The sequence below is a fragment of the Thunnus maccoyii genome, chromosome 16 (assembly GCF_910596095.1).
Source record: "Thunnus maccoyii chromosome 16, fThuMac1.1, whole genome shotgun sequence".
In the NCBI taxonomy this organism is placed as follows: Eukaryota; Metazoa; Chordata; class Actinopteri; order Scombriformes; family Scombridae; genus Thunnus; species Thunnus maccoyii.
Window position 1 is genome coordinate 17,410,635 of NC_056548.1, and position 27,871 is coordinate 17,438,505.

At 39.7% G+C, this 27,871-nt stretch overlaps 3 protein-coding genes and 1 long non-coding RNA gene across 6 annotated transcripts in view; 2 read left to right on the forward strand and 2 right to left on the reverse strand.

Annotated features, from left to right (window-relative positions):
• The window catches only part of tmem63c (transmembrane protein 63C), a 30,452-nt gene extending 22,070 nt beyond the window's left edge, over window positions 1-8,382 (forward strand). For both annotated transcript variants that reach the window (XM_042389223.1, XM_042389224.1), the window contains 17 exons: window positions 229-280; window positions 399-507; window positions 966-1,039; window positions 1,199-1,279; window positions 1,362-1,482; window positions 1,700-1,833; window positions 1,985-2,107; window positions 3,135-3,288; window positions 3,383-3,489; window positions 4,130-4,216; window positions 4,345-4,410; window positions 4,522-4,684; window positions 4,793-4,898; window positions 5,707-5,874; window positions 5,963-6,075; window positions 6,176-6,250; window positions 6,986-8,382. In XM_042389223.1, the coding sequence (XP_042245157.1) occupies window positions 229-280; window positions 399-507; window positions 966-1,039; window positions 1,199-1,279; window positions 1,362-1,482; window positions 1,700-1,833; window positions 1,985-2,107; window positions 3,135-3,288; window positions 3,383-3,489; window positions 4,130-4,216; window positions 4,345-4,410; window positions 4,522-4,684; window positions 4,793-4,898; window positions 5,707-5,874; window positions 5,963-6,075; window positions 6,176-6,250; window positions 6,986-7,216 (1,964 nt within the window). In that variant the 3' untranslated portion in view covers window positions 7,217-8,382. The remainder of the gene's footprint in view (window positions 1-228; window positions 281-398; window positions 508-965; window positions 1,040-1,198; window positions 1,280-1,361; window positions 1,483-1,699; window positions 1,834-1,984; window positions 2,108-3,134; window positions 3,289-3,382; window positions 3,490-4,129; window positions 4,217-4,344; window positions 4,411-4,521; window positions 4,685-4,792; window positions 4,899-5,706; window positions 5,875-5,962; window positions 6,076-6,175; window positions 6,251-6,985) is intronic.
• Window positions 8,383-10,468: 2,086 nt separating this feature from the next.
• LOC121914021 lies at window positions 10,469-17,400 on the forward strand. Its single transcript, XR_006100435.1, has 3 exons — window positions 10,469-10,654; window positions 13,861-13,909; window positions 17,286-17,400. It is a non-coding gene; the product is annotated as an uncharacterized LOC121914021 (long non-coding RNA).
• Window positions 14,800-20,194, reverse strand: ngb (neuroglobin). 2 transcript variants are annotated; one of them, XM_042436959.1, is made up of 5 exons: window positions 18,418-20,194; window positions 18,050-18,158; window positions 17,495-17,603; window positions 17,238-17,357; window positions 14,800-17,077 (listed from the first exon to the last, which is right to left on the reverse strand). In XM_042436959.1, exons 2-5 carry the CDS (start codon window positions 18,145-18,147, stop codon window positions 16,925-16,927), a joined length of 480 nt encoding a protein of 159 aa, XP_042292893.1. In that variant the 5' UTR covers window positions 18,148-18,158; window positions 18,418-20,194; the 3' UTR covers window positions 14,800-16,924. The 2 variants fall into 2 exon arrangements, with proteins under 2 accessions (XP_042292893.1, XP_042292892.1); XM_042436958.1 differs by having other exon boundaries at window positions 18,050-20,194.
• Window positions 20,195-20,353: 159 nt separating this feature from the next.
• On the reverse strand, window positions 20,354-27,713 carry fam161b (FAM161 centrosomal protein B). The gene is made up of 9 exons (XM_042436953.1): window positions 27,677-27,713; window positions 26,100-26,322; window positions 25,514-26,016; window positions 23,978-24,285; window positions 21,794-21,912; window positions 21,509-21,676; window positions 21,290-21,389; window positions 21,034-21,212; window positions 20,354-20,797 (listed from the first exon to the last, which is right to left on the reverse strand). Exons 2-9 carry the CDS (start codon window positions 26,297-26,299, stop codon window positions 20,716-20,718), a joined length of 1,659 nt encoding a protein of 552 aa, XP_042292887.1. The 5' UTR covers window positions 26,300-26,322; window positions 27,677-27,713; the 3' UTR covers window positions 20,354-20,715.
• Window positions 27,714-27,871: the final 158 nt, after the last annotated feature.

Genomic DNA, 27,871 nt, shown 5'->3' on the forward strand with positions numbered 1-27,871 from the left:
GGGGGGGCCCCAAATTAAAACAGCAGAGTTAGGCATGACTGCGATGTTTGAATTTAGTGTGAAATTTCATTGAGATGAGTGAGGTTTCATTAAATCAGATGGATTTTCTCTGAATAGTGACATTGCTTCATTGTTACCTCACCCTTCAGACAAAAGAGGAGGGGTTTCCTTTGAGTCATATGAAAATTAAAATGTCTCACTCTCTGTCGTGTTGCATTATTCCTACAGGAGACAGTCCTGAAAACTTTGGAAAAACAACTCTGGCTAATGTTAGCGCAAAGTACGTGTTACACTGCACGAATTACATCAAATTGTATGAAAAGTCACAGAACCGTGGAAAGACATGGGACTATCTACAGTATGTTATTAAATTACAACAGTGTTTCTGTGCCTTGCAGGGACAGCTTTCTGTGGCTCCACAGCGTCTTTGCTCTGGTCTACTTCATCATCACATTGCTGTGTATGGCTCACCACTTGATACGGCTGGAGTACAGAGAAGACGAGAAGGTCTGTCACCAGTGCCTGGCCACATTTCCACTGCAGAAATCGTCATCTTCTCAAGTCAATTTCTGTCTGTTATTGAGTACTAAAATTATTATTTTCTTCAAATAAGTGAAAAAAATCTGTCGGTGCAGTAAATTATTTCGACTTGTTTCCGATACAAATTAACATTTCCTAACATTTTTAGAAACAAGCATCAGTGTCTTGATAGAAAACTGAATAGAATCAAGAAAAAAACACTTGAATAAGTTGAAATAATCTATTAAAAATAATGTTTTGTATTATTTAAGTGTGTTTTGGGGCATTTTATGCTTTTATTGGACAACAGACATGCAACAAATGTTGGCTGAACTCAAACCGATTTCTTTTCACTTAAGAGAAGATAATGGATAAAAGTTTACACAAAGAATTTCTTTTAGTTTATCATAGCATAACCAACACGGCGATTGCTTTATGCGTTACAGATTGCCCGGACACTGATGATTACCTCCATACCCAGAGAGATCTCTGACCCAGGACTCATCACCAAACACTTCCAGTACACATTCTTCTCTATTTAATTGTTAAGCCAAGTTGAGAGTTGTCTCAGTTGAAAGACTCCTGTTATGAGGAGGCCCTGACCATTTTTGGCAAATACATGCACATTCGCAATCTCAGTATGTTCATTATGATTCACACCTTTTGCTCCATTCACTAGTGAGGCCTACCCCAGCTGTACTGTCACTGATATCCGTTTCTGCTTTGATGTCCACAAGCTGATGAGGCTGGACTTAGAGAGGTACAGTAATAGTTATAAATTAAAGTGCAATAGAGTTTGTGATCAGTGCCATGCTCTTGTCTGAGGATGCTGGGTTTTGCAGGCGCAAGGCAATGAAAGGCAGGCTGTACTTTGCAACAAAAGCCCAAAAGGAGGGGAAGATCATGATCAAGACTCATCCGTGCGCTCAGATATTCTGCTGCGACATCTGCGGCTTTGAAAAGGTACATTTTATCAGCATCATTGAGATTCGTTGGTGACTTTCTTAGTAGACTTGCAGCAGAGTTTTGCTGCAAATAAAGGATATTACCACTGGATGGCACTGCAATCCAAATGTAGGTAGATGTAGTGACAACATACAGTATCGTGCCACTGTAAATCTGGGATCTCTCTGAGTGTGAAAGATGCAGCAAGTAATGTGCTCTCTAATTTTCTCTGCAGGTGGATGCAGAACAGTACTACAGCGAGCTAGAAGAGAAGCGGACTGACGAGTTCAATGCTGAGAAGAACCGCATCTCCATGAAGCGGCTGGGCATTGCCTTTGTGACTTTCCGTGATGAGAGGATGACCGCTGTGTGAGTAAATAACAGCATGACACTGAGGTCTTCTCATCACAATAAACCCTGTCACGGCAGGGAGCATCCATAAAAAGACATAATAGCAGGCGTTACTGAGTGCTGAGGAAGCTTGTGTACTACTTTTGTACATCTTGTTTTGTTTTTCTAGCATTGTGAAGGACTACAGCCATGTGCACTGCCATCGCAGACCTCAGCAGTCAAGCATCACCACTGTGGTGCAGTCGCATAAATGGGGGATCAGCTATGCACCTGCTCCCAATGACATCATCTGGTCAGTACGAACACTACTGGAACTCAAACCGTTTTCTTTTTTTTAAACATCAATGGCCCCAATATTCTTCTTCAATTTTCTGTCATACAGTCACACCTAAAGGCAATTTATTAAACTAACTTGCACATCTGTGAAGCGTAGGGAGAAACCAGAGCACCCAGAGGAAACCCATGCAGACACATATTTTGAGTGTAATATCCAGTTATACATGCCTAATGCATCATTCAAACACATTTCCCTGTAATTAAGGCTGACATATTCGGTATCTTTGGAGACCTCAGGATTGTGACCAGACTTAAAACCAGATCTCTGTAGGCTTTAATAATCCTTGTACAGCACGAGTTTGTAATGATGAACCTCTTTGTGGGTTTGAAGAGGTAGACATCACTCAGCTTTATAGCTGCAGAGTATCACTATTGCTGGTTGTTTTTTTCTCTGAGCTCTCTGTTCAACTTTAAGAAAACGAAAACAGCTAATACCAACATTCAAGATGTGTCTGTATGTTGTCGCTTGTGTGTCGCAAATCTCAAAGGAGTAACACCACTTAAGGCTTGTTCCCTATCGATGATTGAATTAGCTTTAATGCATCTTTCTTATCTTGGAAAGCAAAATGCAGCAGTGAGATTATGTAACAAATGAGTGATGCATATGTGATTAACCAAAGAGATAGTAGCGTTCACTGTTTGTGCTTCATGCCTGACTGGTTGCAGTGTGTTTGTGTATGAACGTGTCGCACTAACTAGATTACTGGAGCAGTCGCAAGCTGCGGGGTTGAGCAGGGACTTTTGTTTCTTCATTAAAACTGAGCGTTGAAGTGTGCTGTTCCCAACCTGCTCTCTGGTCCAGTCGAGTGCAATGGAAACACACTCACCCCCTCGTATAGAAGAGATGATTAGCTGGCTGTTTCAGGCTTATGTCAATACATACAATACAAGCATATCAGGGGGGAGAAGTGAGCTCCTTTCTGTGTTAACTGTCCTGCTAGATGTTTGTGAAATGAGGCTCATTATTTCCCCCCCGTCACCAGGGAAAACCTGTCAGTGTGTGGATCTCGCTGGTGGCTCCGCTGCGTCCTTCTCAACATCCTCCTCTTCCTGCTGCTCTTCTTCCTCACCACTCCCGCCATCATCGTCAACACCATGGACAAGTTCAACGTCACGAGGCCTGTAGAGAGTCTGCGGGTCAGAGTTTGAGATCGAATTAAAACCTGAGACCTTAAAACTACTCTTTGACCCTCTTCGGTTCTATTAATTAATCTTTTTCTGTCCAATACAGAGCCCTGTCATTACCCAGTTCTTCCCAACCCTCCTGTTGTGGGCGTTTTCGGTGCTCCTGCCCTTCATCGTCTACTACTCAGCCTTCTTTGAGTCCCACTGGACCAGGTACTCACCAGCCATCAAGCACAGCTCTCCTCTCTCCTCTGAAATGGAAATGCCTGTCCTTTGCTTCTTCAAATGGACCCTTCATGTGTAGCTGTCTTCCTCTCAACTCTCAGTATTTCTTTTTATTTTTTCATCTCAATTATTATTTTTTTTCTCTTTCACCCTCTTGCTCTTTTTTACTCTCTCTCCTCTCTCCCTCCTTCTCTCTGTCACTCTCCCTGCACTGTTATTCTGGGCAGGTTGTCATAGAGATCTCCATGTGAGGATAATGATATGCACAGTAGTCACCATGCGCCGCTTCCTCGGCGCATGGTGACTAGCAGGAGGAGGAGCAGAACAACTGTGCATAAGGAGACAACCTCATGAAGCACCTATGAGCACCCTGTCTTTACATAACCACCCCCACAAACGTGTTGTGCAGGCGTGATGTGCAAAGGACCACATGCAAATCAACTGTTTACTGGAGTGAAAAGTATAGTTCGTGCTAATGAGCCCAACAGCCCCTGTAAAATGTAAAGTCATCTGACTTTGCATTACATTATTTCACATTATGTATTAATCATGTTGAAGGTATTTTTTTATATCTATGTATGCATTGCACAATGATTCCCTTTTCATTCGTTTTATGTGTGTTGCTCAGATCCGGTGAGAACCAGGTAACGATGCACAAGTGCTTTTTTCTGCTGGTCTTCATGGTCATCATCCTGCCCTCACTTGGTCTATCCAGGTACATCCACAGCAGATTCACAGACTCACAGCATGCATACAATATGACCTCTGTTTTTATAAATACTTGAGTGCAGTGCTTTCATTTTTTTAGAAGTATATCCTTTTCATATGTTATTCTTTTTGTAGTCTGGACCTGTTCTTCACTTGGCTCTTTGATGTCAACTTCCTGGATGAAAGTGATGTCAAATTCCAGTAAGAGTTGTCTTTTCTGTTGAAACAATATATTATCAAAAGCAATAAGGCTCCTAAAAAGACATTAGAGTGGCAGCCAAGCTCTCAGGCATCATCTTTTTCTGTATGCAGGTGTGTGTTTCTTCCTGACAACGGTGCGTTCTTTGTAAACTACGTGATTACGTCCAGTCTGATTGGCACAGCTATGGAGCTACTTCGTATCCCGGCACTGACTGTGTACGCCCTCCGCCTCTGCTTTGCTAAGTCCCAGGCTGAGCGCATTCATGTCAAACGGGTTAGCTAAGAGTTTTGTGCATATCTCAGTGTTTTCATGTGAGGTTTATTAGATTTTGCTTGGATTTAAGATTTAAACAGCTTATTGTGTTTGTGTCTTTGGCTGCAGAGTCAAGCCTATGAGTTTCAATTCGGCCTGGAGTATGCCTGGACCATGTGTATCTTTGCTGTCAGTGTGACCTACAGCATCACATGTCCCATCATTACACCCTTTGGTGAGCAACATTGCGGTGACCCTCTTCTATCCTCAGCTCAATCGGTCTCAGTCTCAATCCCATCTTCTTCCCTCTTTGCGTGTCTATGTGCTGTCTCTATTCACAATGTAACCTCACTCTCCTCTACTGCCTGCCAACCCGGTGCAGACTGTGTGAATTTGCTGCTGTAGTCCCAGACACCCAGACACAGCGAGTTGCGAGCCAGACGCCCACTCTGCTCCTGTCTCTGCCCAGAGCTCACCAAGCTTCTATTTACTTCTGCAGTCAAATCCTCAGTCCGAACAGGCCCTTTCATACCCAATACCCTGCTACTCTGTGTGCTCCACCTGTGCTGTTTGGGCATTTGAGTCATACAAACATTTCTCTATAGCAGAGCCAGTTAAAATTGATTTTCACATCCCCTTTTTAAAAAAAATCAAATTATACTACAGCCATATCACAGTCATTTTATTGTAAGATGAACATTACATTTAACTTTACAGTGAGTGTTTCAAATGTGTCAGAGGTCTTTGGACCCTATAGTCTTATGTGTGGGGGTTGCTGGTGGAAGTTGGGTGTTGAGGAGAAGATATCACTATGATGTTAAAGTACCATACCAAGGTTTTCTCTCTCTCAGCCCATTCAAAGTATGTACACTGCCTTTGCTGCCAACCATTATCCAAAAACTACTGTTGAGTTTTAGATATTTAAATATGTTTTTCCTGCAGCACCCATTGTACCCATAATACTTACTTTATTAATATTAATAAATATATACTAATATATGGTGTTGATCAGTCCATGTATGTGTGTTATTATGCCTCTTTAGGTCTGCTATATGTGATCCTTAAGCACATGGTGGACCGATACAACATCTACTATGCATATGTTCCCACCAAGCTCAACCAGCGGATCCACAGAGCAGCCATCAGCCAGGTCATCCTGGCTCCCATCCTCTGCATGTTCTGGCTGCTCTTCTTCTCCGTTCTCAGATTAGGTACTTCTTCACTGCCATTCTTATCCCATTACAGTGTCTATAACTGTCATTGTATTACAAGTGACACTTCTCCCCCTTACTGTCACAGGTCCAGTGCATCCCATCACCATCTTCACCTCAGTGTCCCTGCTCCTCTGTATTGCCTTCTCCCTCTTCTGCTTGTGCCTTAGGAAGCAACCAGACAAGTCGACAAGCTACCAGGTCAGCTCTGCCAAAACTCACTGAGATCAAGTTCAGCTTTAGATGTACACATTATCAGTATAATGGATAATTTTCCCATTCATAATTTTCCTTGTTTCAGATGTCTGATCAGCCAGCAGAGGGGACGTTCACTGATGCAGACAGGAGTACTGTAACATCAACCACTGCCTCCAGTGTACAGTACCATGTTTTTCTATTATTAGCCAGTACAACTTTAAAGCATATCTTAAAAGATCATATTACTGTAACCTTTTGCAGGTTTACTACTTTTGTGGTTGTTTCTGTTGGCACTTGACGTGATACTTGAGATAACCAACATCAGGCTCAGTTTTATTTTTGTAAATGTAACATTGGGTATTGTAGCTGAAAGAGTTTTCCAGGTTGGTGCATTTAAGTGCTTGTTGGAAGCACTGACATCTGAGATTTTTTTCTGAATAGTGTTGCATTCATGAACTATAGGGGTTAGAAAACCAACAAATAAGCAGACATGGACATTGTGATAAAGTTTGGTAGCTTCTCTCATACTAATAAACAGTGCTAATATGTAAAATATTTCATTTGTAATAAATGATTAAGACTTGCAAAACCATCAGTATGATCTATCAAAGCATAATGGTCATACTGTATTGTCTGTGTTTGCTTTGGTTTTCAGACTGTATCCAGAATAATACATTATATTCAGAAATATACAGTATAAGATCTTAATTTTGTGTATTGTTAAAGATGTACTGTATATTATGTTGCACTGACTGTGTACAATACAATAATCATGTTACATACACAAATTTGTGGAAAATTACTTCTTAAGTGTAGGGAGGGAAATCAAACCCAACATTAGTGAAACCGTACTTTGATCTCATACACTCCCCGTGATTTACTGTGTGACATGATGATGTTGATCTCCCTTCAGCTGTTTGTGGCGTCCGTGTTGCTGGAGCCAGAGCTGGCTTTGACTCCAATGCCCTCTCCGGCTCACCACAGCTACGGTGCCATGGCCAGCTCCCAGAGTTCAACCCACGGCCCAGAGGAGGAAGAGGAGGGTGAGGAAGACCACGCCCAGACCCATGAGACTGAGCTCCAAGACCCCCCAGACCCCTACTGCTCCAGCCCGCTCATGGACAGCCCCATGGGCTACCAGTAACACCAAATCCCCCCAAGCTGATTTCCACGTGTCCTTCACCTGGGGAACACAGATTGCTAAATAGCGCAATGCTGCGTTTTCACGACTGACCTCAGACTCCAACTTAGCTGCCTCAGACCCTGAGACTAGACTGGGCTTGTTAGGAATGACAAAAAAAACGGAAGAGGACAGCAGCTTGTCCTCAGAGTCATGATGAGAATACAGGAGCTGTATCCATGTAAACATCACTATAAATGTATAAACAGCAGTTTGCCAAAACATCTCCTGATTCTGTCTTACAGACACAAACCACACACCAATCTCTACAGCAGATACATTAACCTAAATGTACAAATTGTTTCAGTTAAACTATTGGATGCTCCATGACAGGGATTCCATCTTCTTCTATGGCTTTATTTGCAAGTGAAAAGTGATTAAAAGTAATGAAAGTGACCGGGATGGAATTGCCTTTGGGTATCCACCAGAAATACTCTGTCCATGTTGTGCCACTTGGACATGAGTGGAGGTGAAAGTTCCCACCAGAGTGGGTGGTGTGAGCAGGCTCGCCCCCGGCAGACTGACAGGATGGTCTGGGCACGGGTGATATCTGGTTCCTCGGCAGCAGAGCCCATGGAGGCTGAGGGTGAGGGCAGCTAGTTGTGAAGCCATCTGCAGTGAGAGAGCGGACAGACGGAGGGCCGAATGTAACTCAGAGATGTACTGTAATATATGTACACTCTATACGGAGGCACAAGCAGCTGTACCTGAAGCTTTGTTGTAACTATTGTCAATTTAAGGTTGCTATTTTTGCTACAGTATTTTTGGTGTCATTGATATTGTGCTTTGGGCTTGGAGATTGGTCAAGAATTTGCAGAGCTGCCCGATCTTAATCAGAGTATTTCTTCATCTTTCTGTTTTGACTGTGTATGTGATACAGCTGTATTTTTCTTTATTAATTTTAAGTTGTATGAGCTATGGGGAAATTAGAAGCACATGCTGGAATTACAATGTTTTTAAAATATGCCATGGAATCTCTTATTGCAAGACAAAAATATGGAAATCTATTGAAAAATTATGTGAAATGTTGAACCTGAGTACAACCAACAGAAGCCATTATATTTACATTTTTAAGTTGTAAAATGCTGAAAAAAATCACTTTGTTACTATAAAGGCTCTACAATCATTTATCATTTGTGGTCAAATGTTTGTGTGATAAAAATTAATTTTGTTATGTCCCAAATACAAACAGTAAAATTCAAACAATACCCATCTATACCATCATCTAAGTTGCATCAGCCGCTCCACTGCATGTTGACTGCATTGTATAAAAGGGGTTATGCATTTATATCTTTGTCCTTAAGGTCAAGTTTCACATGTGCTAATCTCATTGATTTACATTCAGTCTGTATGTATGCTAGTTTTGTATTTTGGGGCTGTTTTAATTCCCTTGTGTTGTGATTTTTTTTCCATGGAAGTGAATGTAAACTGATTGTAGTTTGTTATTCATGTCTCTTGCTGTGCCTTGAAGAAACACTCCCTTTTCGTGTGACAATCCAGCATGGCCTGAAATATGCTGCATGGACTGAAAACTAAAGAGCAGGAAAACAAACCGGAGATGAGGATACATCAACAAATATGTGAAAAACTTCACAACCCAGAGTGCAGTGCGTTTTATTTTTATCAGTGAATGGGTCATTTCCTTACAGTTCTTTCTTTTAGGCAGCAGACAAGCAGTGAGCTCAATGAAACAACACTAAGCTATTGACAAACAGCTTTTGAACATATCACATGGTCTTCATCATCTTCTTCATGTGTCATTAAACAGCAGATGTTCAAACCTTCCATTTTTGGAACCTGAAGGACTTCTTATCCATTTTGGTTGAAATATTGAGTTTGGCAGTTCATTCTTGACCTTGGAGGTCTCATCTCCACTCAAGGTCCACTTACTCACTTTTTTCTGGAGCTTTCATGAATAAACTATAAAGCTCAACCATAAAGCCAATATAGCTTAGAAGCCCTGACAGGGTTTAGGAATAACAGAAAGTTTGAACATCTACAGTTCCATGACAAATTAGCCAATACAATCTCCTGATGAAGACCATGCGATACAGTCAAAAGCTCCAGAACGAGTGAGTAAGTGGACCTTGAGTGGACATTATTTTGTCAAATGCTGTTTTCAAGGTCCAGAATGAACTGCAAAGCTAAACACTAAGCTAACTTACTGTGTGTCTTTATGTCACAGTCGTTGTGTCGCTTTTTTAAGATGTTTTGTATCGTGGCCTTGTTGGTGCCTTGTTGTTGATTTGATTTCAATCAATATCTATTCAGTTCTCAGCTGCTGTATCTTTGATCATACAGATCATATAAGATGTATGGCCAAGCTCCCTGTAGAGGATAAAAAATATATTTGAAAGTTGTTTATCCACTGTCATTGCCTTGTCTATGATTTGTGTTTGGGGTTGATTCTAATTTTAACACTTTTGTTGATCAGTTCACCTAAATCTCTCGTTGTTGTTCAATATAGGGAACACAACTTTGTTTGTAGCTGTTAATGTGACCCAGTGAAAGAAATTCCAGGCAGAGACACCCACAGTTACATAAGTCCGTTTTGTGTTTTGTCTGAGAAAGATTTATTAGGGTTTTAATCATATAAAGTTGTGTTGTGTTTTTTTTTGTTTTGTTTTATTTTTCAGTTGTAGTTTTTTTTTAAATTGATGGCTCATTATTTCATGAAATGAAATGTATTTGTCCCATTTTACGAGGAACCTAATTCTAGTTTCTCATGCTATATAAAACAGATGAAAGCTGGCAGCAGTATGAAGTGGTCAGTGCAGAGAATCATGAAGTAAAATCTATTTGGAAAAAAAAAACCCATCAAAGAGCATCTCATACTTTCTTCGTCTGAACTGCCAACATGTCCTTTGGGTTTCTCTTGCAGAAGCTTGTTTCACAGATTATTAAACTTGCTTTCCTTTGAAAAATACAACATAAAACTTATTAGGGTATTCTTGGCTCTAATGACCATACAAGAAGGGATTGTCCATTTTCATTCTCAACTAGTTTTACTATATCCTGTCACATCTGTTCATCTACTGTCGGTTTGGCCATCAGAGGTCTATTTGTAGGTACATTCGTTTTCCAGACTTTTGCAGAAGTCCATTTCTTTATACTCTTGGTTATGAGACTTGTGTATCATAAGTACTTGATATCATGTGGCCGGCCTGCCGTAATTGTGGGTTGTTATATCTCCAAGAGGGTTGGGATTAAGGGACAGACTGTGTTTGACATTCAACTCTGTCAGGCTAACAAATTTTCATCTGTCAAAAGTGAAGTGCTGTGATCTGAAATTAAAATTAACTCAGCTCAATCCATTCATCTTGCGCCATGAACTATATTGCTCTCCTCCTCTGTGGTCTATATGGAGGAGTTTTTGAGAGGCAGTGAATCAGACTTCATGAGGTAAGTAATACTGCGAGGTTGAATGTGCACAGGTGGCCTTCTGGAAATGTGCAAATGATATTTTGCATACAATAATGATTCATTACCAATATTAAAAACTTACTATTTAAAGGAAATAGTTAGACATTTTGGGAGATATGCTTGTTTGCGTTCTTGCCATGAGTTGAGATTGATACCACTCATTTTTACACAGTAAATATGTAGCTACAACCAGCAACTGGTTAGCTTAGCTTAGTACAAAGACTGGAAACAGAGGGATAAAGCTATCTAGTTTAAAAACAACAATTTGTGGTTTGACAAGTTTACGAGGGGAAGTTACTGCACCCGACCAATGTCCTGAAATATGCTGAAAACTAGGGAGCGGGAAAACAAACCAGAGATGAGGATACGACGACAAAAATATAGAAAAAACTTCACAACTCAGACTGCAGTGCTTTTCATTTTCTTTTTTTTCATTTTAAGTATCATTATCAGTGGATGGGTAATTTCTTTACAGTTGTTACAGTGAGGTAATTCAGACAACACTAAGCTATTGACAAACGGCTTTTGAACATATCACATGGTCTTCACCGCCATTGTCATTAAACAGTCAACTCCAGTCCTAAGCTAACGTTAAGCAGACTGGCCACTGACAGTATCTTCATTACCATACGGACATGAGAGTGGTATGAATCCTCTCATCTAACTCTCAGCAAGAAATCAAAATAGCCCAAAATATTTAACTATTACTTTAATATCTGACAAATTGACACTACTGATAACAAACTATCTCTCTAAAGATAATCACAGACCAGATCCCCTTTTTTAACAAAGCTAGGGAGAGGCATCCATTTAGCATTTAATGAATGCATGTGCATGGTAGCTTAGTGTTTGAAGGAGTGTGCCTGCATACAAACCAGCCTCGGGACAAGCCTCTGTACATACTACAAACCTCAATAGCCCCTGAAGCCACATCAGAACGTGTATGGGGCAATTAATTGCATGAGCATCTGCTTTTATCCAAACCACATTGGAAAGCGGTAGCAGCAGAGTTACTGTTCCAGCAAAGTGGTGCCTGTGTTGGGTTTTACTGAGATATCTCACAGTGGATGGATGTCATTTTCTTGCAGTAAAAGGGTTTGTAAAAAAAAATGTGGGGGATGGGGTAAATACATACAGTGTTTCTTCATTGCTAACAGTTACGAAGGAAAAAGTAAAGTCCATGACATTTCCCCTGTCACCCCTGGCAACTGCTAAGAGCATGCTTGTCAGTGAAAGGTGAATTCCTCTGGGTGTGTGGCCCGCTGCTCTCCTTTCTCCTGCCCAGATGCTTAGAATAGAAAATGTCTCTGCTTCCTGCAGCAAACATATTGTCACTCCCATAAGGGTTAGTTTCAGCATGCAAATGTAGCTTAATAAGTTGGTGTTGTTTAGTATTTACATAATATTAAGGCTTAATTAAGTATTAGGAATACAATATTTGAACTTTTGGTGATCTCTCATAGAGTATATATTCTCTCTAACAAACTTGCATGACTGTATTCACATTCTGTTTTCATTATGTCAAAGGTTTGTGGTGAAATCCGGACTGCAGCAAAAATATTTGGAGGAAACTGAGACTTGACCTTGGAAGCAGTAGCTGACAAAATAATCTCACCACAAGGATCATTTAGTAGCTGTTCTCAAGAGTTTCGATCGTATTACATGATCCTCTTCAACTTGAAATCCCAATTTTTAAACCTACATGGACAAGAAGTCCTTAAAGTGCTGAGAAAAACCACAACCACAAGGCAACCTCCATCTGCTGAGGAAGATCATGTGATACGATCCAAAGCTCCAGAGCAGCTTTAAGTGGACTTTGTGGTAACGTTTTGTCAATGTGGTAGAAAATGTGTCACAAGGTGGATATTAAATCATAAAAGGTCTCATGTATGATTTGCCATCTTTATGATATCTAAAAGGTGTCGTGAACAGTCATCTAATGCAGCATTGCAGGTGATTGCAGGTCATGTAAAAATGGCTGCTGCATAACTCAATAGCTACATAACATTTGTCATTTTGGACAACCAAAAATCTCACTATTAGAAATCTGCTGTCATTGTCAATGGATTTAATTGGGTACTCTGTTCCCACTCACGCTGATAAATCTGTGTAAAGAATTTGCCAAATGTCATCAATTGAACAGATCATCTTAACCTTTGTTAAATGATAAGCCTATATTTTGCTTATTGTCAACAATTCCCATAAAAAGACAAAACCCAACAATGAACTGATCCTATGAATAAGTTTTGTCCGTCTAGCCAAAGCCTGATATAATTTATTCTTCTGTGCCAAAGAGCTCCATTGTTGTCCAAAAACTATTAAAACACATCAATGAGCTAAAAACAACTCAATGATAACTGTATCATTGATGTGTTTTTAGCTCATTGATGTGCATTGGCTGACAAATTCCTTCATTATCATGACCACATCCACTATAGTCAATCCAACAAACACCATCCTGCCGCTGTAAATAATTACAAAAACATTAGATGTGTACTAATCCACATCTGAAAATAGTCCCCAACAAAGGTGCTATTTACTCTTCTTTAAGTAATGTTTGCTAAAGACTACAGTTCCCAGCTGTTTTAAAAAAATAGTGAGCCTTTTTTAAAAATGAATTTGAATGAAATTGTGACTCTTAATTGAAGATTACATCTTCAGAAGGAACCCATGGGCTTGGGCTGAGTGCAGCAGACAGGTGGCAAACTCAGAAAGTATTGAGAGACAGACTAGCACATTGTTGGTTTTTGTCTTTTCATAGGAATTATTGACAATTATATAGATTAACACCTGCTTTACCTTTAACTGGTTGTACTTCATGTGTGTAGAAACTGTTTTGCAGCTGCTGACAGACAGCACATTCCCATTGTTGCGATTTTTGCTTTGCTGTCTGAGCTGGCGGGATCGTGCTGCAGGCTTCAGCTCCTTGACAGCTACCAGAGTGAACCTCATTATCCTAAGCCTGCACACCCAGTCAGTCCATTCCTCTCCACAGTATGATTTAGGATGATTGAGTGACTGAGCAATGCCTTGCTTTCCTCCTTCATCAAAAACAAACGTGTGCGCGCGCACGCACACGACTCTGGACCATCACTTAACAGTTGCCATGACAACGTTCAATACCCTTTCATTCCAAAACACATTGCAGACTTTCTAAAAATAATGTGTGTTGTCTTTTCTCACAGACTCCTCTCCAGACGACAGCCTTCAGAGCAAATCCTTGTGCACTACAAGGTAGGACTGTAGAGCTGTAGGGACCAATTATAAATCAGCAGAAGGAGCCAGTAGGGACCAATTATAAATTAGCACAAGGAAAATGGACACGTCTTTTTGATAGTAGCTTATTGCGTTTTGGGTTTTTTTGCAATCTAACCATTGGTTGGTGACCTTAGGGGGGTTGTGTCAACATCTCCATGAAGCCCAGTGACTAGACAACTCTGGCTGAGTATTTTTCTGTAGGCTGAAGCGAGACGTGGAGCATGGAGCCAACATAAATACAGCAGACTCTCACTGGGACAGAGAGAGTGAGGATACTGTTGGCAGTGCAGTCAGACAGATTAAGGCCATGTCAGCCACTGCTTCAACAGCAGAACAGACAGCCAGCTCATGGATGTGACTTTTATGATGATACAACCAAATTGTATATATGGGAGAAATGAGCCCTGTGGATTCAGATAACTCATCATAAGTACCCTCCCTTCTGCAATTTCTCATTACTATGGCTTCACCTATAGGACACACACACAGGCTGATATTCAAGCAGAAACACATGCAAATATTCTTTACCTATTTTTGAAGGAAAATTAAAACCAATCCACATTGTGAGGACAGAATGGCAATTTTATGTAATTCTTGGCAAATTTGTGATACTCTGAAAACACTCTCGATGTGACATCGTGCAGTTGCATGAGTAAGTGGGCTGATGTGCCTGAAGTCGCCCTCGTCTCTGTAGCCAAGGGCGATGAGCCATTCGGCGCTTGGAGTTTATGTAACACGAGGGGATGGGCTGTCAGTGGGAAGGAAATCAGGCATTGTGTGATTGATTTCAAACGCTGACCATGATGCTGTAACTATCATCAGTCTGTGACAAACAATCTGAGAGCGAGGAAAACACACTGACCTCGTTTAGCAGCAAAATATCCACAGATCACTTTATTTAGTCTCAAGTAAGCACACAACAAGTTTTTTTTAAAGTGTAGCATGGAAATCCAGTTTACAAAGAGTGCGTGCTTGCATTAATTCTAATAATGTGTGGTTTTTTGTTTTTTGTTTTTTTGGTTGAAGGATAACTAGGTGAAGTCATCGCTGTTCAATAGCAGCTGATAATGATGAGGTAGACAGTGACACACCCAATATGTACAGGACTGGATTTAACATAACATAACATCCAGCCAGCTGTCAGTCACGCCTGCTAAAAAGACCTACTGTCAGCTAATTGAAAATAGAGACGGAGAACAACAACCTGCATAGGGCCATGTACTGATACTAAGAAAAGAAACACTATAAAAACACCACCTACACAGTCAGTTTAACAAACATTACACCTGTGGGCTGGAAAGAACAGACTGAATAGACTATTCAGGGATAAAATATATTCATATAAAACTCTGCTTTTATCATTTTCTGTAAAGATTGCACATTTAGAAATTGCTAATATCATATTATTCTGATTAACTGAAACCTTTATAATTCATACTATTCTGCCACTTTAAAGGCAACAAGATGTTAAGATGAATATTAATCCTCAAAGCTGACAGTTTTTTCTTATATTGGGTTTAAGTTCATGTACTGGAAATCCACACAAGGTAAAATAGCTGGTGGACATCATATTTGAAGGAAAATCAATCCCTTTAAACTACACATACATTTCAGAATATAAAAATAAATTTTATAAATGTAAACTCAAAATAAAGCGATAACCACATATCAGCAGCTTGGATTTACAGTTGTATGGTGTTATTATCTAATACTTGGCGCACTGTTGCTAAGTTACTTGGCATTATGACCATGAATGTAAATAACAGCTGAGGATGATACATACAGTGTTATGGCAGCAGTAATAATACACACATATTGGACAGTATTAGCAGACAGTATTATAATGCATCAATAAATTAAGAAGAAAATCATTATTAAGCGTTCCTTTGTGTCATAATCCAAAACAAATATTCACTTCCAGTTTTCATGTAGAAGCTCTGTGGCCGCCTCTAAAGCAGAGGTAATACTACATTTGTAGCCACGACAACACAGGTAATAAGCATTACTGAGATAAGCGACTAAAGTACAACAAAACTACTTCACACCAACAATGACTGGAAACTGATAGCCAAGGAACAAAGATGTTATAATTCCTTCAAGATGCCCTTTACTTCCAAACTCTAAAGGTCACATAACAGTCTATTGGTTAGAGTTTAACAGTCAGATGAAGCCTATTGAAATACTCACAACCTCTACTGAGGAGAGCATCACACACCATGTAAAGTAAGGTGCACAAGGACGCTGTAACAGTCATAGATCACTGAAGAAAGCTATGAGAGAGTATAACAGTTCTTGTCAGTATCTATTAAACATTGTTTTAAAAATGTACTTTGCTTATTGTCAATAGGTTCAAAGTTAGATAAGAAAGTCAAAAAAGAGGTGTAATGATGTGTAATTACCATAAAAAAACACAGTAATGATTATGATTAAGGTGATAAATAAATCTTCTGTAAAATCACATTGCTTTGTCCCAAAACATATTTTGTAAAGTGTCACTGTGTTCCAGTTAGATTAAGAGCTGCCGTGCTGGCCTCAGTAACCATCACAGTTTGAGTAGTGTGTGATGCCTAAATACAAGATCTAGTGTTTCACAACTGTGCAACTCTTTTAAGATACATCACAAAGACCACTACAGTCACTGTTATCATTTGAATAGATATATCAAAGCCATTATATACAAAGACTCAACAGTTATCCTTGATGCTTTTTCTCTGGTCCAGACCTAGAGGAACCAGAGCAGGCTGGCTCAGACCCTCGCAGCTGTACAGCAGCATTGCCTGTTAGCTAACAGCGAAGAAAATAAACTCTGCGACCGGTCAATCCAACTGTAAAGTGTAACCACACCATACATTTGCTACACTACGTGACCCCACTCACAGAGCAAATGTACAGCAGCCAAAGCCACAAACGCTGCAAGTTACACAACCTTATTCCATGGCAACCATGATGAGTGATTTGACAGCAACTGCTCAGCAGTTCCCGCTGGGCGCCTCAGTCGGCCTTGTCCTCGCCATTTTTGGCCCACCCTCGGCTCATGGCTGCCACCACAATGCTGTACATGTTGAGCCAGGCTTGACGCAGAGGCGCTGTGTAGGCCTGGCCCAGACTGCACTGCAGCATGTAGAGAAGGGACTCACCCACCACCTGAAGGAGTCCGTAACAAACAAGCACACAAACACACAGAGATGGCACACACATATAGTCACAACAGAGACAAAAAAGAGATGTTTTTTCACAGCTCATTCATTTGAGATCACTTTTCAAGAATTTTCTCAAAAGTTGCACTATTGGATGTTGTTCCTACAGCAAATGACTGTGTGTTGACTCCCACTGCCTGATGCTTCCTCCCAAGGTTGAGCAGAAAATCCTCCAAGGAGTGAAGGTCGTCCAGGTGGCTGACTGCTGCATCGATCACAAGCATCACCTGCGACGCATGCAAAAAAAAAAAAAAAACAGGTGCAGAGACACACATATACACTAGCAAAGTGTTCAGAACTGTGCATAAGAAGGGTTTCAAATGTCTGTGTACTTGTAGTGGTCACTGCGGTGAATGAAGCTCACCTTAGTGACATGTTCCAGGAACTCAGGACTGGAGAGGCAGTCTTGTGTGGAGCCACAGTTTGTACTGTAGTGGAAAAGACTGAGGAGCGCAGGGTCCAGCTCAAACAGTCTACCATAGACACATACCACACTATTCTATAGGTGTATACAGACGGCATGGGTTGCCAAACATCCACACAGACACAAAATCAATCTATAAATCATACATCCACAAATCTCTCCTGCTAGTGTCTGATTTAGCGGTCTCAAAGTAAATTGTGGATTATTGCAGTCTGTCGCCAAGCAACAAGTCAAGCCTCCAGTCCCTCCATGGTGAAAGAGTGTGCAGCGAAGGATCTAGCTTGATTCTCTCTCTACACCTGTGTTACTTATTCTAACATCACAAATATTAGCTTACAACATAATAAAACAGCAAAGTCCTATTACTTCTGGTCAAAGTGTTGTTAGGATGTATGTGAATGAAGGAATAACTGCACAGAAAAACAACCTCAAATGTGTTCTTCTCTTCCATGTGTCTTATTCAATCTGAAGCATGCTGTTTGAGTAGGACATTACCTGGAAAACATGATCACACCGTGAGGAACTTTGTTCTTGCCCAGGCTTTCCCAGCTGCCTCGTATCAGCTCCTTGTCTTTCCCTGACAGCTTCTCCATCCTCCTGCGGGCTGCAAACGTGAGACAAGTTCTTCTGGAGGGGGGGGAAACACACAACTCCTCTACAGGACTAGAAGGCTCAGTTTTCGCAAAGCCATAATTCTCGAGTGAATCCACAGACCAAACTTCTGCCAACCCACCTGGAAAAACAAAGTGGAGCATCAAGTGAGCTTAACACAGTTGATTTGCTAGTAATGTTTCAGATGTAAAGAGGGGACATGGCTGCATGAGATATGATTTCCTGACTAGAGACGCACAAACATACTATACCTTCTTGAGGTCAGTCTTCTCTCTGAACTTCTTCTGGTGCAGCCAGGCTGAGGGGTGTGTGTGTGTATGTGTGTGGTGTTTGTGTATGTGTGGTGTGTGTGTGTGTGCGCGTGTGTGAGTTAGTGTGTTTGTGAGCGTGCAGGCAGCAGCCTTGCCTGAAACTCTGGTGCACTTGCTCTCTCTTTCCCCTGCCCACGGTGCAGTCAGAGAGACAAGTTCTGCCACACTCTTATCTGTCACACTGGCTGCTATCTCTCTCCCCTTCCCGTTTGCCTCTTGATATGCTCTCTCTCCAGCACTGGGGATATTATTCATGCCACTGAAGGAGAAAAAGAGGGATCTCTCTCCTCTGCTCCAGTCAGGCTGCAGCGAGCCACAGCTCCTCCTGCAGGTGAACCAAGGACTAAAACATATGAGGAAATGCACACAACTCCACACGCTACAACATACACTGCACTCCGCAAAAATCTTGGCCTTCGTACTTCTACCTTATAATCAAGTGAACACAGATAAACAAAGAAATCAAGATGAACAACAAAATAACCAGAAAACACAACATTCCATCGAGTGCAATTGCTGATGTTTTAAGGCAGGTGATGTGTTGACCTATTTGAGGCCTATATCATCTATTCTAGGGTGTGTCCTTAGTTGCCTATATTTGCAACCCATGCATTTAAATGTGTGGGAATTTTAATATTGTACAGCGGCTGGAATAATAAGAGACCTGAATGCACCACCTTGGTGAAATTATATTGTTCATCTGCTAGGGAGGGCCACTCCTCAAACAGCGAGATCGCGTGATCATAACATTCAGTGGCCAAGCGCAAAGCCTCTCATTAATCTAAATGAGATGTGTTTTTTCCCTCTCTCAGCCTCCACATTCGAGCACTACAGTTCGTTTAAATAGATGTCACAGGCGCCGGGTCACTCGTGCATTTCATGGATGCAGGTTCCCCTCTCGGATGTTATCTAACAGGTTGGGAGAGATTGGTTTTGTTTTCAGCCGTGCACCGGGGAATTCAGAGGTGCACAGCGTTCTCCTGAGGGACTACAAGGCAGAGTGGGGAGGGATACACGGTTCCCATGACAACCTGACAGGATGAAGCCCTTGAAGCTTTGTCATGTGATGTCTGAGATCTCAAGGAAGGGACTCTGTGATTATTTATTACATCTATATGTACTATGTGACACCATTTTCTTCTTTTGTTTTTAATATATTTTTGATGATAAAATTAATAATATGCTTATTTTATCACTCAGTTATACTGAATGCCTTTTTGTTCACTATGACATATTAGGCTCTTACCTGCAGACTACACAACATTAAATAGCATTGCCTTAAGACAAATGATTTTTAACGCTATCTTGAAGTGATGCAAAACATTACCTAAATAGTTTCAATGAATGACACACTAGCCTACAAAAAGTAACCATGTGGTATGTACTGATTGGTCTCCATGATGACCTTTTAATTATGATTGTGTACATTTCTATGTGGTTTACAGGAAAAAACAATCTGAAATTCCTGGCAGTTAGCTGTCTAAGCACCAGCTTACAGTAGAGGTTAGTGTTCTAGTGTATTTGATGTGGGTCTATGGGCTTGGAGCTGACCACTGAACTGGTCTTTGTGAATGCGGATGCACAGTGAGGCTGTTTATTTAGTGGGCAGTGTGGCTGTAGAAATAACTGGAACTTTAACCCGACCTTTTCAGAAAGGCCCGTGTCAGACGCTCGCTGTCCTGACGAGACCTGTCCAATTAAAAAATATACATTTTTTAAATGGAACTAAATAAAGTAGAGTACCACTAAGATTAGCAGCAGAAATATAGTCTCACTACTCAAGTATAATCATTTTTATGTCTATTGGAAGCTTCTGGATTTAAAATGGGTAAAACACAAATTAATGTTGCAGGCACAGTGGGCTCAACTGGTGTTCTCATTTTGCTTTTGAACTGTTTATTCTGGTAACCAAGTCTTCAAATTACAGTGTTCATATTACTTAGCAAAACTTATTTTCAGTTTAATCTGCTTGAAATATATACTAGTGTTAAACTCAAAGCATATAAAATATTAATTACTTAAAAAACATATACTGTTCTCTAAACTTTCCATTTGTAATACCTAACATTTGTTATTGTGAAGTCCAGATGTTTTGTAATTTCTTAATTTATAGTTGCACATCTTAAACAAGCTCCGCTTGGTGCGGATAGTTAGCCGTGACATGAATCATTTTTGAGGACAGTGTTGTTTTCTAGTGGAGAGGCCACAAAAAACTCTATGCCGCCTGAACCTTTTTGATCATGGCATTTCATCCCCTTTGGACTTCACGCTCTTCTCTTCCACATCTTCAATTTTCTCCCCGTCGTCTACATTTTCTTCCCTAAATCAGACATGTTGGGTTAGAAAATGGCTATATTGTAATTACATCAAACTTTTACTTGGCTACAGTATTTGTCTTTTCTTCACTAAAGACTGCAGGGTAAACAGAAAATTATGTAATGTAATACGACCAAACCACATGAAGTCCTTGGCTCACCAGTACCAGTGCTATTCATAATTTTACCGGACACAGTGGGATTACATAGTGTATGAAGAAAACTTGCTATAAATTCTCACTCTGTATCGCTGCTATGGATGTCATTTTCTCTGCTGCAGTCATTCACATCATCTTCAGAAACGGACGAGGTCGAGCCTCTTGCAGCTGCTTCTCCATTTTCTTCAACAAATTGCTCTTTTAATCCGGCTTTCTTCAGCTTGTTCCTGTATGTCTGCTCTGCATGAGCCTTTGCATTTCTCTGGCAATACAAAGTCAAAGTTATGCCACTGGAGAGGCATGACATGACCTAATGTTTAATGGTACTATGTCACTTACCTGTTTCACCTGTTCGAACAAATAAGGGCGTTCACTGACTCGTGCTTTCATGTCCCGTAACTCCCTCATGTAGTCTCTCATCCTTTGTTGGTCAGCTTCCCTGCATGTAAGAGAAGATTATAGTTTAAGCTGCTGCGGCAGGCATGTGTGGTTGTTGTGATGTGTGCTGCAAGGGTTGCTAAATTGGAGAATGAACGCCCTCACTTGACCAATGCTCACCGATGGTGTTGCAGTTTTTCATTATATACTTCTTTCAAGCTGTTGTGTGGATCCAGCAGCTTTGCATGAAGGGCAACTGTCCTCTTCATGGCTTGAGACCTCAGTTGGTACTTCTTCAACCAGTCTGCACTCTCTTGATTCTTACTGTCCCTCATCTCCATTGATTTTCTGTAAGGAAAACGATGTTCTGCATGTCAGTAGATCCAAATATTTAGCGTGTAGAAAATACTGAGGAAAAATCTATAAACTCAAGTTCAACAGTCATGCCAGTATGATCCAGTTCACCTGATGGCCATGCAGCGCTTCCTTGCAGCGTCTGTGATGTATGTCGGGAGTGTGTCTGTAGACAGTGATGTTAAGGCCCCGAATGACTTGCTTCTACCAAGTTTACTTATATTTGGAACCTGTAGATGAGAATAAAAGTCTAAATGCTACTATTTACCATTTTTGAGATCTGAAATAAAAACAAAATATACTGTTTGTCCATTTTGCATCAACTTTTTTACCTTAGAATGAACTTAGAAACAAAACCCAAAATTGTGCTTACAAACAAAGCGGAACCAAAGCAACCAAACCAAATCCCCTCATACATGACTCAGAGTGACAGAAATAGTTCATCAATTTACGGAAAAAGTCGATTCACTGTGATTGAAACCAAATAAAAAAAAAAAAGAAAAATTGTTTTTTAGTCTCAGTCATTTGTTTGAAATATGGAAAAAACAGTAGGAGAACCAGAGAAGAACCACACTGCATGCCAGTAAACTGATATTTTGTACAAAAGATGGAAATTTCTAACCAATATGCTTGGTAATAATGGATTTCTTTCTTTCTTTTATAAAATTGTGTTTTCAGTCTTTGTACGTGGCAACAATTGTGTTGAGAGCAATCAATCCAAGAAACACTTCACCAACATTCACAGAAAAAAGACAAACAGACAAAGATGAACTGGTGAGATACTGATGGCTTTACAACTACACAGTTTGAGGTTAGTCATAAAGGTTACTCAGAATAACGGTGGGTGAGTTTTTAAATATTTTTCTCAGAGAAACCTCACGGTATACATCTAACTTATATATATATATATATAGTTATAGTTATAAATAGAAATAGTTAAATCAGGAGAATCTGCCCCAAAATGTCTGACAAGATTCATTAAACAGAAATCTGGTAATTGTACAGTTTTGGGCAGAGCCAGAGGATATATAAAAAGAAGACAGGAAGGAATTTTCACTGATCACAAAGTTCATTTCACCACATATTACTTTGAATTTGTGTAAATTACTGTTATTCTTACTTAATTATTGTTATAACCATTTTTTACTCTTTGATGCCCTCGTGTGAATCATCCACCCAGACAAATTTCAATGGACATATAAAGTGACAATCTTATAAAATATGTGATTAATCTCATAGAACGATATTGCAGGTTGAGCTGTCCTGAGGGACAAAAATTAACCACATTACATGGTTGTATATCACAGGCAGTGTAGAAATGTGGCTTCGGTCAAACTTGTTATGAGGTGGAGAGAGTTTGAAATACACCAGTTCAAGTGTGGGAAATACTCTGTCTTTGAAGAGGGCCTACTGTACATGTTTTAAATAGCATTACAAATCCACAACTGAGGGAAGTGGCCTGAACTGCTTCAAAAAATACACATAAGGCTTACAAAATAACTTAACCCATGCAATAAACCTGTTATTATCAAACCAATTCCTCTAAAAGAAACAGAAAAGAAACTGAGATGTGACCTGGTCAAATTACTTTGTCACATCTTATGAAATAAACACTTGTGAGTGCTGAAGGACCACAGAAATACATGATGTTATACAGCTTGCAAAAACTGTTTTATAGTAGTATAAACCTTTTTAAATGAGCAAAGACTCAGGCAATTATTATTATCATCCAGAACGGTGACGGGCATTGAGAAAGGCAAGGCTAGTGTTTAACCATCCCCCTTAAAATGAGAATGGTATGGACCTGATAAAGTGGTGGGTTGATGTGTCTCAAACCATCCATCAAGCAGTGAAGGTGTGAGAAAAAAAGTGATGTAAAACTGTAACATGAAACCATCTGGTGCTTTGGAGTCCAGGATATGTTTTGATGTTTTATTTCCTTCCTAATTTCAGGTTTCATCCATCCTTTATAATTATAGATGTTAATTTTCTAAATATATTGCCTACATTATTATTCTACTTCTGACAAATCTAATGACTATGAAAATGCTAAAATTGAATTAAATGAAATAAATTCATATAAAATAACTAAAGCATTAAATTCAAGATAACAAAACTAAACGAAGATAAGCAAACATCCTTAGTAGTGACTAAAACAATTCTTATGAAACTTATTATAGGAGCAACATAAAAAACATAAAAACAACAACATAAAAAAACTGAAATAAAACAATACATTTAAATAATCACAATAAAGAAAACAGCCAGAGATCTCAGGAGAGGAAAACATTTCACCTGTGAGTTTTCAGGGCTCAGCCTACTTTGCCTTGTAGGGAGTGCTGATGTCCTCAGGTAGAAGGGTTGACACCTGGTCACATCTTTACTCTGTGTTTTTCTCAGTGCCTCTGTCTGCAAGGCCTTGTGCAGCCTGCTGAAATCAGGGACCTGATGGATAATTTTTGGCTGGAAGCTCGGCTTCTCATCCAGAAATCCCAGCTTTTCCTTCTTGGTGCGCTCAGCAGTGCGAAGTCTCGGCCTCCCGGAGGCAGTGGGGTTCTCATGTTGCGTAGTCTGAACGGGGACTTTGCTGCTAAGCTCCTGATCTGCACAAACATTACGGTAAGGTAAAGCAGAAGCTGAAGTCACGTCACAGTGTAGCAGTGGTGGAAAGTACCTAAGTATTTCCATTTAATGCTACTGTATATTTCTACTCCACTACTTTTCAGAGTGAAATATTGCACTAAAAATGCACTACATTTATGTGACAGGCATTACTTAGATGTTACTTTGCTGATTATGATTTTACATGATAATCTTATAAAATGCAATATTTTGTCAAATAAACCAGAAGTCCCCAAATTTTTGGCTTGTGGCCCCTTACAAAAATTATCAGAGCCCCTTGTCATGTTTCATATGTCTATGAGACTTTTCCCCTCAAAATGTCTCAGATGGTTTCATTTAAATAGCACTTAAAACCAGTTTTATTATCATAATATTATAATACAATTGATACAAATGTATTGTGTCTTTCAATACAAGACTCTCAATTTAATACACTTTGTGAATGTAAGCTGTACTATACATAGTTTTATCAATCATTACATCCCATCTATCTATGGACTATACCAGAGGTTCCCAACCTGGGGGTCAGAACCCTCAAAGGGGTCCAAGATAAATCTGAAGGGTCAGGAGATGATTAACAAGGAAAAGAGAAGAAATACATATTTCTACTAGAGCTGCAACTAAGAGTTATTTTTTTTATTGATTAATCTGTCGATTATTTTCTCAATTAATTGATTAGGTGTTTGGTCCTCAAAATGGTTAATCACTGTTTCTCAAACCCAAGGTGACGTCCTCAACAGTCATCAACCCTAAGATATTCAGTTTACTCATAGAGAAACAAGAAAATTAACATTTGAGAAGCTGGTACCAGAGAATTTGGACATTTTCTTCTTAAAAAATGACTCCAAACGATTAATCGATGATCAAAATCGACTAATTTAATAGTTAAAAAATAATCAATTAATCAACTAATCGTTGCAGCTCTGATTTCTACTTCGCAAATTATGTATATTAATTCAAATCTTTATCTTGTGAAATACAGGAGAAATTGAACTAATTAGGCCTCTAAAACTTATAAAAATGGAATGATCTGAAAGGGGAGGGTCAAAAGTCAAAAAGGTTGGGAACTGTAGGCCGTCAGTATGTTCTGTCTGTAAATTGACACATAAACATATCTTATATCACTCTAAATGTTCACATTGATTCCAGCCATTATGCCACAAACACCACTAGCCATCATCATCCAAAAGAGTCACACAATCAACCAACCTGTGTCTTTTACTCCTTTGTGAAGAGATTTCCCAACAGAGGCAGTCTTGTTTTTTTGATCCTGTGAGACTTGGTTTAACATTGCTATCAGCTTTTCCCTCTTCTCCTTCTCTCTCTCCTGGAAGCTGAAAGGTTTTTGTACAGAGAGCAGGAAGTGTTTCCTCTGCTCAAGGCCTTGCTTCCTCTCCTTTTCTCTAAGCTCCATCATCTCCTGATAGAGGGGCAGACTGACGTGGTTGGGGACAGGAAGAGCACAGAACTTCTTCTGGCACTCGGCCTCAGCCTCCTCCTCTTTCTTCATCTGTGTTGTTTTAAATAAAGCTGCACGTTCACACTGTTGTGCCCTGGTTGGCCTGGAAGTCCTATCAGAACAATGCTTCCAGGTTGATGAAGATATCCAGGCTGGAGCAGATGAGTTGGGCCTCTCTGACTGTCTGGGATGGTTTGAGACTTTGTCAGAGGGCAGGGCTGGTGTAGAGGTGGATCTTCTCAGTCCTACAGGTCTGAAATAACAGTAAAGGTCTTCAAGAAAACAGATTTATCATAATTATAACTAAACACCAAACATAAAATTGAGGAAGCCTACCTGGTCAGTTCATTTTTATCACTGGACACATCTTTTGAAAGGAGAGCATCGTGATGAATCCTCCTCTCCAGCTCTTCTCTCAGTCTCCTCTCTGTCTCCTGCAGCTGCTGTTTGAGGGCCTCACTCAGGGACCTGAGCTGCTGCTGGAGCATTAGCTCTGATCTCAGTCCATCTTCCAGCAAGGTCTCTAGCTTCGACATATTTCTCTGATCTTTGACACTAACTGAAAAATCCACAGAGAATAAAATAAAAGTTTCAATGTTTGTTTATTCCTGTAAACCAAAATGTCTTCTATGGAGTATTAATGCTGAAAGCTTTATCAATTAGTTGTTTTATGGAAAACTAATCAATTTAAGTCATTTCTCAAACAAAAATGCCAAAGTTTCTCTGTTTCTTTTTTCTCAAATGTGGGGATCTGCGGGATTTCTCAGATTTCTATCATTGGTTTTAGATTGCTGGTGGAACAAAACACATCACTTTGGGCTCTGGGGGGAACTTTCATGGTTTTCTAACTATTTTTAACAATCATAAATGATAAACAATGACTTGAAAAATAAACAACTGATTACAGTTTCTCTCCATTGGTTTAATGTGTTTTTTTTTCAGTTTTGAGAATAGATGACAAACACCAAAACTCCAATTTTAAAAACATCGAATGCATGCTACAAAAGGTTTTCTCGAAATTCAAAAAGCTTTTCACAAAATCTATAAAATTTCCTGCTGGTTTTGAAAAAGAAAATACTGTAACAAAAAAACTCCTTATAGTGCATCAAAACAGTTCAGATGAAAATTAACAAAAAGTCTTTTTACTACTTTGTATCATTCACTACTCCTTACATCCTTATATTTACATGTCAGACACCTTAAATACTGTATAATTGTTGGTTTGTGAGTTTGTGAATTTTCCAACACCACGCTGAAATAAAAGTCTTGCTTATATTTTCGATGTTGGAACTCACATTGTCCAATACAGTATTACATTTTAACGAAGTTGGACATAGATTTTCCCATTTTACATTTGTATCTTACGCCTCTAAATCAGTTACATTTCCTCCTCTCTTTACATGTGACTTTACACTGATTGCAGAGTCAATAGGATTCTGAACTTCAGCATGTTTTGGCTCTTTGTAAGATTTGTCTTGCAAATACAGCAGGAGACTCTCATTTAAAATCTGTCCTCATTCCAAGGGCGTGGGTTTGGTTTAACTTTGGTAGGGACATTTTTTTGTCGGACGGCCAAAATAATTGTGTTTGTGTACTTGCTCTCTTTTCTCTTTCATGGGTAAATGCGCACACACACATAAACACACATAGAGAGCCTGACTCTGCAAAATGTTAACTTGACTGAATGTGCATTTGCTGACTTGCCTGAGACTAGACTGTATCATGATTTTTCCTCTGATTTTTACTTTTTTTTCTTTCAGTTTGTGGATTTGAGTGACATAATTCAAGAGTTTCATGACAGAGACACAGTGACGATCAAACCTTTGAATCATCTCACAAACTTCTGTTTGTATTACTTTTCATTAAACTCCTGAACTTTTGGCTAGATCTTTCACTATGACATCAGAGCTCACCTGAGAGGCCGCAGCTCACCTGTCTGTGTGTCTCTGTGCTGCTCAGGCTGCTGCTGACAGGATTTTCATAATAAAATAATACCTGACAGTCACAAACAAATAAGTTGTACAAGCTGTGGCTAATTTAGCTTATAAATAATGTTCATGTCTTAATGATACATATGTAATAATAATTCATTAAATGCCTTATTAGAT